Genomic DNA, 13,138 nt, shown 5'->3' with positions numbered 1-13,138 from the left:
AGTTTTGAATTTACTACATTTATAAAATAATAAAAGGGGCTGTGTAAGAGAGATTTTTTTCATACCAGAAGATGTCTTATTCAACAGATATTGAATGACTGAAGCAGCTCTAATTTCAACATGCATTTTTTTTACAGTTGTGAGCCATCCCAATCAAGCACTCTCAATGGTATAAAATTCTTCAGATTCATGCCTTGGCTTAAGAACAGAAAAGAAAAATAGACAAAATTAAAATAACATAATCAAAACACAATCAAGAGCAATCAAAAACCATACATCACGTAGATCCATATAAAAGTTAGCAATTTATATATACAAGAAAGCGAATTTGTTCAGAGACATAATCAAACTGTCCTTTTTTTGTCATAATGATCAAATAAGTCTTGAAGTCTTTACATATTTTCTGAATGTAAGAAAATAGCTGGACATCCAAACAGAGCTAAGACTATTACTGCTATGACAATCAATTTTATTATTATTATTATTTCTAAACTATCATTAAGACATTGAATTATAATGTAAGAAATTGTGAAAATCCTAAATTGGTCATTTTGTAGGGTGAAGGCATCTTTATTGAAGTTTATGAACTATTAATATTTACCATAAAGATCCAGTGAAAGTTATTTTATAGTTATTTTTTGAGTTCCCAGTCTAGAGTTGAGAGAGTGATACCCCACCTCACTTTAAAATACACTGGCTTCTATCTCAAAAGGAGGACAGCATGTTGTACATCTAATTTAGCCAACTTAACCACAATACCACACTTGTTCTCATTATATTCATTATATGCAATTACTTTTTCCTTCTCTCATTATTTAAGAAAGGAGATATTTGTAAGCCATTCAGAGTTCTCTCAATGTAAGATGGGTGGCAAACAAATCTAATAAATAATTGTAAATGACCATTATATGGGAATGAATAATTAAATTGTTTCAAAATGGCTAAGTATGAATTGATACATATTTGTAAAATGCATCTTTGATCCAACTATACTTACCAATACATACAGTACTTGTATCAATTGTAAAATGATTTGTATTACTTACATGTTTCCAGAGTTTAGATAAGTCAGCCTGAAGATTGCATTTAAATTTGTCAGTCCTATATTTCTCAACTGTCAGGTAGACTTACACTGGTATTAAATAAATAAAACCTTAAGCTACTTAATTTGAATTCAGTTCTGAATTTATTTAAATCATTACAGAAAATGTTCCATGAAAGCAGAATTCTATTTTAATTCAAAAACACAATTTCATACAAAAATATTCCTTTCATCGAAAAAATAATTTATTTTATGAAAAATAAGAAACAATGCCAGCCGAACTAAAATGTATTAAATTGCATTGATCATCTATTAACCTCACAAATAAGTAGAACTGAACATTAACAATTCTTATTCTTTTCAATTCTCACTTTAAGAACCAGATCTATTGCTGAAGTTGGAAATTCTGAGATTTATTGATGCATTCTTTATTTCTTTGAATGAACTCACTTTTATGACATTTTGCCTCAAACTTAGTAATGTTAACAGAAAAAATGTACAATTTGCATTCAAAAAGATATGGATGTTATTATGGTGACTGTGTAATTGAACAATTACTGATTAAAGCTATTATTTTTGTTTTAAAAGGATAGAAAATAATTCCATGATAATTAGCATAAAAATAAGGACTTGATGTATAAAACCTTTTTTTAAAAAAATCACAAAGGACCCACATCCGAGGAGAGAACTTAAATCTTACCCAGAATAACCTGAATCACCAATCATCAGGGTGTTATAAGTAAAAGATGAAAATGTTAATTCAATAATTAGGAACTCAAAGCACAAGAGATATCATTAAAATGCTAGATAAGTATGTAGATAGAAATATACTTAATATTCCTATATCAGTCTCATTAGAGAAATATTGTATTCAAAAGTCATTTGCAAGTTGTCATACAGTCATGTATCTATTTGTAAGTGTAGACAACCTAATTAGTTGGTGGATTCAACAGACTGTGTTCCACAATTGTTACTGTGATTCAGACATGATGACCAGCGTCTGACAATATGGAGCTCTTTGGAAGGGCTGTTCCTAAGAACTTAATGTCTTAATTTTGTCATAGTAGGACAAAAGATTCTTTAAAAGCATGTTTAAATTAGGCCTGAAAATAGTAGTAAGCAACTGCTAAGGTATCTACATCAACTGATCTCAGTTTAATACATAGATTGGAAAAATCTGGAAGCCATTTTCTAAAATGTTTGCCTGAAGTCTACAAACTGCTGATTACCATCTTGGCTGACCTCATTAACCTTCTAAATATTTATATTCTGCATAGCTGCATTGGTTAAATAATGTACCATTGGATTTTGGTAGTGATTTAACTTGTCACAAGGGAGACTGTTTAATTACCATTCCATTGAGAAAATAGTAGCAGTACTTTAGTGTGGAGAGGATTAGTGGAAATATATTATCTAGGTCCCTTTCACTCAGACTTCAGGCCCAAAATCAGTGTAAATACACTTAAAATCAGTGTAAAATCAGTGTAAAAGGGCTCTTGAGAAGGTTAGGATAGAGAACATTATTTTACAGCATTTTAACCAGGGATGAAATTCAGCAGGTTCTGACCAGTTCTGGAGAACCAGTAGTGGAAATTTTGAGTAGTTCGGAGAACCAGTAAATACTGCCACTGGCTGTTCCCACCCCATCTATTTGCTGCCTCCCAAATCCCAGCTGATCAGGATGAAATGGGAATTTTGCAGTAACCTTCCTCTGGAGAGGGGAGGGAATGGAGATTTTACAGTATCCTTTCCTTGCCACGCCAACCAAGCCATTCCCACCAAGCCATGCCATGCCCAACAAGTCATGCCCACAGAGCCAGTAGTAAAATGTTTTGAATCCCACCACTGATTTTAACTCCTTACTGAGTAGTCTCTCATTGGGTAGAACTACAATTTTGTGGTGTAGAGTATTGGTGTCAGACTCCTGCGGTTATGTTGCCATCATGTGATGTTTTGTAATGTTTTTCCCTTCATGAACCAGGGGTGGGTGTGGCCTTCACATGATGCATCCAGCCTGTGGACTACCAGTTTGACATCTCTCGTATAGAAGGATAAATTATTTCCTTATGAGATATGACCCTTCAGTTTTGTCTCTTTCTTTCTCTGTTTTCTCTTTTCTTCATTTGCATAAAATCATTGGGAGTGGTCATAAGTTAGGAATTGAATTTCTTCAGTAGTTTGATGTTATTCAGAGACATACCTCTATTCTGTACTGGACCAGATATGCTGTAGAATTCCTGATCTGGTATCTGGAAGCTGTGAGTTGCTGTATAGGAAGAAAGCAGCTGAAATGGAATCCTTGCATATTGAAATTGCTGCTTATTTGGAAACCATGTGTTTTCCTATTAGCTCTGGTAGTTACTTTGGTTGGGTTAGCATTTGAAGGATTCTTCCAACTGATTGGTTCTACTAGATGGATAGGCAAGGGAGCCTCGGTCAATTTTGGTTCATTTTCTAGTTGTTGCCCTTCCTGGAGTAGCCTCACATTTTGGATAGACTAGTGCAATATATCTTTTTTATTTACATTTATGGAGAATTTTACATAAAGATAAATATGAGAAAAGAAAAGAAACTTATCAAATGGGAATACTTCCAAACATTTATTCAACTGATAATTGCACTCGTATAATTCATACTTCCTCTTGGATGTTTTATAAATCTCTTTAATCCTTCACTAGATCTGGATCTTTTTTTTAATCAGCAAATTCATAAATCATCATATCATTTTTCTTTTTTCATCAAGATAAGAATTCTGGTCTTTTTGCTTTGATTAGGCAAATCAGCTTTGCTATCTTAGCAACTTCTCTCATTTTCACAATCCATTCCTCCACTTTGGGAATTTCATTGTTCCCTTCATCACTGAGCATACAATAGTCTTTCTACACTCAAGAACATGGCTAAAATTGGATTTCAAGTATTTCATATACCTTCTAAAGATAATGATAATGATAATATCCCCACATATGCATCCTTTAATTTCATTTCTTTTTTATGTAATTGAGTGGCACCCTTCAGAACAAGGGATCTCAGGGCTGTTTAGTAAAATAATTAAAAATAAACAAAAACATAACATATTCTTGGAATCTATTGGAATATCTTTTCTAATTGTCTTTGATGCATATTCCAAATGGCTGGAGATGGCCATGATGAGGTCAACTATGTTGGACACCATTACCAGGGTACTAAACAAAATGTTTGAAACACATGGGTTGCCATACTTGTTGGTATAGGAAAATGGCCTCAATTTATGGCAACTGCATTTGAGGTATTCCTAGCAAGAGAAAGAATATGTCACACCCTTGTCATTTCACCTTGCAAGTAATGGGCAGGTGGAACAAATGGTGCGTATGTCAAAAGAGAGGTTGACTCAAATGGGCCCTGGGGACCATCAGGAGAAACTTAATAAGTATTTGTTCAACCAACATGTCACTCCTTGTATAATATACTCCTTATCCATAATATAGAGTGACCACAGTAATGTGAGATACACTGGCAGAAGGCCAGCCAAATTATTTATGAGTCTAAATTTGTTCTCACTGCTTGAGAACAAATTTAGACAGAATACATCCAGATTATTTGACAGAAATCCTTTCAAACTGGGAAAATGCAATCAAAACATTTAAGCAAGGTGATCGAGTATATGTCCAAAATTATACCAGTCAACCTCTATAGGTGCCAGCACATAATACAGAAGTCATGGGTTCCCATTCATATTGGGTGGAGCTCAAGGATGGACAACAGTGGCTCCGACATGTTGACCAGCTTTGGAGCTGTGCAATGGGGACAGCTGCTAGAGAGCTGGAAAAAGTGAACTGGAGTGGGGATCCAGAAGGGCGAGGGATGACAACACAGTGAAATGGTATCAGAAGAGCCGAGTCCAATGCCGAATGAAACATCTGTTATTGAGGGTCCACTGCTGCGGAGTCCATCTTGTTCTTCTTTGTCTCCAGCTGAGAGATATGCCTAGTTGGAGGCCCCGGAAGCATTAGTAATCTATCTGATGTAGTTCAAGGATGCAGTTGATGGGTGGGGGCCTGATAGAAATACAGGTGTGCTACAAGTTGATATAAAGCCATTGAAGATCAATGTATATGGATGATTATATTTGTGTAATACAAAATTAATGGAATATCCCATGGGTAGGAAGGGGTGTTAGGTCCACACAAGCATGAGCAGAAGCTTCTGCTGTTCAAGTGTGGGACATATTTTAAAATTATTGGTTAATGGCTGACAGCTTTCCATAAAAGGGGCTGTCAGCCAGAAGCTGCATGTTGCTTTACAGTCTACTCTTATTTTAAATAAGCAGCATTGCTGAATCTGGCTCCTCATCTGTTCCTCACGCACAATATTGCAGTTGACCTCAGAACTTCTAGTATGTAGATGGCAGTGACAGCCACTGCTTGACAGAAAACTGAGTCAAATGATATCAATTCCTCCTGATTTATATCAGCTCTATATGATCTAATGGCATGTAACAAAACAAAACAGATTAAATTGAATTAATAAGTAAATAAAAGCTAGACCACCCAATAGGTGTCATTGTTAATGTGAAATAGACTGTCCATTATGCTACTGTACTCTGCTGGATTTTTTAAATTGCTATTTCTTGATTCTGTCTATATTTTTTAAGTTCTTCATTTCATTGTTGAAGAATGATTTTAGGACATTTCTTAGTCCAATCTTCACTTTCTCATTCCTAAGACCATAAATGAAAGGATTCAACATGGGAGTCACTATTGTGTTCAGCACAGTGCCCATTTTGTTAAAATCAAGCACATTTCCTTTGGTTGGGCGGACATAAATAAAGATAGAACTCCCATAATATAGAGTGACCACAGTGATGTGAGATACACAGGTTGAGAAGGCTTTCTGACGACCTTGTGCTGAAGGTATTCTCAATACAGCAATAATAATATACATGTAAGATATAGTGGTTACAAAAAGTGATCCCAAAAGTAATATACAAGAAGTCCCAAAATCAATATTTTCAGCTAGCAATGTGTCACTACAGACCAGTTTGAGTAAAGGTGCACTGTCACAGAAGAAGTGATTAACAATATTTGGGCCACAGAATGGTAACCCAGCTGTCACAATGCTGGGAATTAAAATAATCATGAAACCACCAATCCACGACCCCAATAAAAACTGGAAACAAGTCTTATTGTTCATAATCAAAGTATAGCGTAGTGGGTAACAAATTGCAAGATAGCGGTCTATGGACATGACAGCCAATATGAAAAATTCAGTAGATCCCATCAGAAAATAGAAGAACGATTGGGTAAGACAGCCCACAAAGGAGATTGTCTTCTTTCCTGTGATCATATTTATTAGCATTTTAGGCACTACAGTTGATGTGATCATGAGTTCAAGAAATGAGAGGTTACCCAATAAAAAATACATGGGCAACTGAAGACCATGATTGGCCACCACTAATACAATTAACATGACATTTCCTGAAATGGTTAATGCATATGCAAAAAAGAAAACAATGAAGATGACAATGTCAACTGAACGAATGGTGTGAAATCCCAGGAGAATGAATTCAGATACAACAGTTTTATTGACCAAATTCATACTTTGATTAATCTTATGCTATTCATTAACAAATAGTTCAGTAAAATAAGAGACAAAGTGATGAAAAGAAGAAGTGATGGAGGAGGGAAAAATTGAACTATTAAGTCAGATCCTCAATTGACACATCTGTAAAAATGAAGAATTTAGTATATTAGTAACCAATAGATGCATCAAACAACATTATTTATAAGATTACACATTCAGATTAATCATGTGGTTTCAATATCATACACTCAAGACATTGCTTGAGAAATTATCAATTTTATTTTCAAGTAAAGGTATAGCAATAAATTCATTCGTCTTATCTGTTAAACAAAGCAAAGACTTGCCTGCAAATGTGTTTTTTTAAAGAGGAGTATGAAAAGAAGCCATCTAAAGTTGGTCCAGCGTTCAAGAGCCAGGTCAAGGTTGTCAGTAGGTCCAAGTGTCTAAGATTCAAGAGTGAAATGCATAAACAGGGATCACATCTGAGCTAGCCATTGTTTTCAGCAATGAGAACAGAGATGACCAAGTCTCTTATATAGGCTGAAGTCAACTGTCACTCCTTGGAATGTTGCTGCAGTCAACTGTCACTAACTGAAATATTTACTCTTTTGCCTGGCAAATAATACAATCTCTGTTTTTCTCTTCTTTCTACAGGTCCCTGACAAATTACACCACTGTATTAATATATATATATATATAGATCCCGGCTCTGTGTTAACTTTATGTCTAGTTATTTTTTTTACATCTGTATTTATTGAAACCTAAATAAGATAATTCATATAAAATTTACATTCTAGCCAGATTGCTCCTATTTTAAATATACGCACATTCATAAATGCCACAGATTTTAGATGTGAAAAATGAAATAGAGAAGATAGATAGTTTGCTTTTCAGACAGAAATCCATAAATTTATGTTGGATAAAATAAGTAAATGTTGGCTCATGGATTCATAACTCTACAATTTAGATTTTACTGAAAACACTCACTTTGTATTTAATGGGAGACCAATGAGCATGCTTCATTATTTGCTTTTGTTCAAAATTAAATTACTATGTATTAAAAATAAATTCTAGGAAATGACAAAAGTTTGTATAACTGACTCATATATTTATATGTATATCAGATATATAATCTATTTGACATATTATGGTGTTTGTATGTATAATAATTGATTATGGATATGAAATTCTAAATGACAAGTAAGTTAATAAGCTGATTGACTGCTTTATCCAAATTGTGATATTGAATGAAGAAATATTATTCATGTAATATATACATTTAATACACACTAAACCTGAACACACACCCCACTTTCCCCCCCTTTTTAATTCTGTCTATGTAGGCTAATCCTAACCCTATGTGGACCAAGAACCTGTGAAACTATTCAGAACAGTGACTGCTGCATTAAATCCTAAATGATTCTAAACAACAATTCAAACTGAAAAGATTAAAATTAAGTATTAGCTGTCTGTAAAGAAACATTAAGGTATAAAAAGATGAATTAAAATTGTAAAATTAATACAGAATGTATTTGTATCAGCATAGTGGCAATTATTCATACTAACCTTCAGTAATATAGCAAGGAAAAATAATAGGATCAGCACTGAAAATCTTATTTTGCATCTTCAAAATCTTTAACAGATCTAAATAAAATGACATATTAATGGATCTTAATTCTAAAGATATGGAACAAATAAGAAATCCACTGATTCTCATTATCTTTATGTTAAAGCTTTTTAAAGAAAATGCTTACTATTAATATAAACAAATATGTATTGAAACTTCTTAGAAAAATAGTTGCACTTTAAACATTCTTGCCAAGTGCTGAGTGTAATTAAGGAACAATTTAATACCATTCTGCAGTAACATATGCGTAGGAATATTTACAAGTGATATTCTTACCATCTAAAACATTTTTTCAAAAATAAGTTTCTGCAGTTTTTTAAAGTATTGCTGACAGCAAACAATAAAATTATTGTTTCTTTCTTATATGCCTCATGTGCATTTGCCGAAAATATCAAACTATCCTTTGAGTATTAATTAGGACACTGCTGCCAGGAATTTAAGAGACTAAAAGTATGGAAATACTGCTTGTATTGCATAAATACTATACACTGCAAACAATTATTATTTTACTACTATTATTATTTTAATTATTTCTATTTATTTTTATATTGTACTTTTATTTCTTTGTAAACTGCCTTCTGTCACTATGTATTAGTAAGCAGCAAAACAAATTTTATAAATGAATGAATGAATAAAATAATAAGTAAATAAGATAATTTATTCCAGTAGATGTCAATGTTTTTCAGACTTCCAGTACAATATGGAATGTCAATGTTTTTCAGACTTCCAGTACAATATGTGTTTTGTGATCACTCAGAATGAATATTTAGACAACTTAATCCATTCATTTATATTTAGGTATTGGTCACTTTTGCCCTAAACTGTATGAATGCAATATAATTTCACTTCTAAGGGTTTTTTTTGCAGTGCATTGCATAAATCATTTGATGATTAAATGACTTGTTTTTTATACTGATGCAAAATACATTTTAAAAAATCATCATTATGTTCACATGCAGGATAAACATTCAGGAGCTTCTTTAATTTTAGCATTCTCTTGCCAACTGTGATAATCAACAGTCAAACTAAGTCAGAACATCTGATGGCAGTTTTAATCTTAAAAGAAATATGGATAATGGATCAAATACATCTTTAGCTGTTGAGACACTTATAACAATTCTAAGAATCAATAGAAGACAATAATAACATTTTAAAAATAATCATTTTTTGTAATGCACACAATATATTTTGTTATTAATTTAGAACAACAATTCCTAAACTTTTTGCCATCACATCTTCCTTTAATATAATCTTAATGTACACAATTCTTCCAAAAATCCAAAATGAACAATGCAAACAATTGAATGAAACTTTGGAAAAGTTGGACTTATTAAAACAATTTAGAATTGTAGTCATTTAGAATTATTATATGAGAGTCATAATAATTAATCAATTTGCTATTAGCCCACCCTTTCTTAAAGACACCTCAGTTTTAAGAGATTGGACAATCATTTGTCTGAAATAGAAAGGAATATAATAGAAAAGAATTCTTTATTGGTCAAATGTGATTGGACGCACAAGCAATTTGTCTTTGGTTCATATGCTCTCAGTGTACATAAAAAGACAAGATATATTTATCAAGAATCATACAGTATAGCACTTAATAATAGCCATAGAGTACAAATAAACAATCAAGAAACAATATCAATATAAATTGTAAGCATACAAACAGCAAAGGTACAGTCCTGCAGTCATAATAGCAGTAGTAGACTTATATACCGCTTCATAGGCCTTTCAGGCCTCTCTAAGCGGTTTACAGAGAGTCAGCATATTGCCCCCAACAATCTGGGTCCTCATTTTACCCACCTCGGAAGGATGGAAGGCTGAGTCAACCCTGAGCCGGTGAGATTTGAACCGCTGACCTGCTGATCTAGCAGTAGCCTGCAGTGCTGCATTTAACCACTGCGCCACCTTGGCTCTCATAAGTGGGAGGAGATGGGTGAGAGGAGTGATGAGAAGACTAATAGTAATAGTAATGCAGTCTTAGTGAATGGTTTGACATTGGTGAGGGAATTATTTGTTTAGCAGAGTGATGGCGTTCAGGAAAAAACTTGTTCTTGTGTCTATGTGTGCAGTGCTCTATAGTGTCGTTTTGAGGGTAAAAATTGAAACAATTTATATCCAGGATGTGAGGGGTCTGTAAATATTTTCATGAGCCTCTTTTTGACTCATGCCATGTACAGGTCCTCAATGGAAGGCAGGTTGACAGTAATTGTTTTTTCTGAAGTTCTGATTATCCTCTGAAGTCTGTCTTGTTGAGTTGCAGATATAGTATAGGTTTCCTGCCTAAGCAGCAGTGGACCTGCAAGGTCCACTCCAGCTCCGTTATTCTATTCTATTCTATTCTATTCTATTCTATTCTATTCCAGTATATCTTGTGTCAATGATTTTGTCTGGTTAATTATTTGGTGCATGAATAATGATTTTGTTTTGTCTCTTTTTGATCTTTTTCTAGTACTGTACCAATCTGATATTCATATTTATTTATTTTGCTAACAATTGCTAATATTTTTTATTTTAATTTATATGATTTTGTATAATTTTGAAAACATAATATGATTTATATTTTTTCCTTAATTTTGTCTTTAGTATGACTTGTCCAATACATTTATTCCAAAGGCTCTTCTTAATGATTCTATGACTTCCTTATTTCTAAAGCTATATATTATAGGGTTCAGCAGTGGATTAATAACAGAATAAAATATAGAAATTAGCTTATCATGCTCTTCTGAGTAACTGGATTTTGGCTTCATATATATGAACATCCCTGTCCCATAATAGATTATCACTACTGTCAAATGTGAAGAGCATGTTGAAAAGGTTTTCCATCTGCCACTAGTGCTGTGGATCCTCATTATTGCACCAATTATATAACCATATGAAATCAGAATCAAGATAAAGGGCAGCATTAGTGTGCCTAGGCCCCCAACTAACATTAATAATTCATTTAATGAGGTATCAGTGCAAATCATGTGCAGTAAAACAGGAGCCTCACAGAAAACATGGTTAATGACATATGGGGCACAAAGTGGGGGCAAAGAAAGATAGAGCGGGACAACAGAAACTAGAAAACTAACAATCCAAGAAGCAGCTAAAATTCGAATGCAGGTTTGGGAATTCATTATTATGGTGTAACGGAGTGGGTGACACACTGCTAAAAAGCGGTCCAAAGCCATCACAGCCAGGAGAATACATTCCGCTGCTCCCATGAAGAGAGAGATATATGTTTGTGCCATGCACATGTGATAGGATATTATTTTCTTGCTCAATATCATGTTGGACAACATTTTGGGGACCACAGCAGTGGTATAGCAAAGATTAAGAAATGCCAGGTTTTGAAGGAAAAAGTACATGGGAGTCTGCAAATGTGGATCTGTAGCAGTGAGGATAATGATACCAATATTTCCAAGCAGGATAAGGAGGTAGATGAAGAGGAAGATGGCAAAAAGCACTGGCTCCAATTTGGGGTGATCCGAAAACCCCAAAAGAACAAATTCCCAGACTTCAGTTTGATTCATTTGGTTCATTGTATTCCATTGACTGCAGTTATTGAGGAAACTTGGAAAATAATAATAAAAAAAGTCAGCATGAAAAATAAAGAATTTGGTATGATTGGGGAGGGAACTACCATTATGGATCCCAAACGTAAAACCAAAGCATTTAATTAATGGAAATGTTTTCTTCAGTACATGGTTATACAAATTGAATGTGCCTTTGAACATTGTAGAGTCATTCGATATCCTGATTGTTTGCATTCTAATTTATAGAAGTTCTATTCTGCAAAGCATAGCACAGAATGTCATAATAGCAGAGAAACAGGAAAGGGAGAAAGAGGCAAAAATGCAGAGAAGAAAAGAAGCTGAGTTTTCATTTCATTTGTACATGTTTCCCACTACGTCATTAATTCATAACTTGACACATTCCATGAATTTTCAGTAAGGGCTACAGACTAGATCTGAAACAGCAACTTTGTTTATTCAGAAAGAATCAGAATCAAGGGCTTTGTTACCTTAATGTATTTACTTACCTACAGTCTGATCCTGCATTCTATTTTCATTTTTTTCTTGGCATCTTTACATGGAAATAAGTCTAATTATATTTAGAAGCTTTCCCCCAAAGAAACTGCATGTAGGATTACAGTCTTCTTTCCCTGTAAGAATAAAACTATTTTTTTCTAAATTTGTTCATGAACAGCAGTTTTAAACAATCATATACAATAAAAAACAGCATGAACAATAAAATTGCAATATTTTCATTGGTAATTAAAACAGAATAAACTTAGGCATTTTTCATTTTTCACCTTCCCTGTACAAATTGCAAGTGGCAATTTCTTTTGGTCCTCTTGTTGCTTAATATTATTAAATTGTTACTTCTTTTCCTATTCATGGACCACACCTTTGGTAAAATTAGAGTAAGAGATTAATATTCCTTTATTTTTTCTTCATTTACTCATTTTATACATGTTTATAATTATATTTTTATATCACATATTTTATATACTTTGATTGAAAAAATGTTCATATGTATTTGTCTCTGATGGTTAAACTATTAAAAATATACTGTATGCCATGGCATAAATCTAAAGCATAAACAACTTATGATTAAACATTACTCCAACTTTAGTATTATTGTTAGGTGAGAAAAGAGATGCTTCAAATAGTTTATGTAGTGAGGATGAGAAACCAACCCTGCTTCAATTGTTGCTGGATTAAAGTTACAGGATATTTTCATTATTTTTATTTATCTTTGTCAATACTATTAGTTGAAGGTAGATGACAAATGAACAAATATGATGATTGTGGCTACTGATAGTTAAATTCCTTACTACAGGTATTTGGAACTTCACATTATCAGAGTTATTGCTGTGCAGTTAGGGTTATTGCTATGATATTTAAAATTAGACACATTGC

At 33.3% G+C, this 13,138-nt stretch overlaps 1 protein-coding gene across 1 annotated transcript; it reads right to left on the bottom strand.

Moving 5' to 3' along the window:
- Positions 1 to 5,641: 5,641 nt before the first annotated feature.
- LOC106548694 (olfactory receptor 6M1-like) lies at positions 5,642 to 6,616 on the bottom strand. The gene has a single exon (XM_014066122.2). The coding sequence runs from the start codon at positions 6,614 to 6,616 to the stop codon at positions 5,642 to 5,644; it is 975 nt and encodes a 324-aa protein (XP_013921597.2).
- Between the last annotated feature and the right edge of the window lie 6,522 nt (positions 6,617 to 13,138).

Source organism: Thamnophis sirtalis, unplaced genomic scaffold (genome assembly GCF_051295495.1).
Source record: "Thamnophis sirtalis isolate CommonGarterSnake01/CBP01778 unplaced genomic scaffold, rThaSir2_p1.2 scaffold_4, whole genome shotgun sequence".
In the NCBI taxonomy this organism is placed as follows: Eukaryota; Metazoa; Chordata; class Lepidosauria; order Squamata; family Natricidae; genus Thamnophis; species Thamnophis sirtalis.
This window is presented reverse-complemented; position numbering and strand designations above follow the sequence as displayed.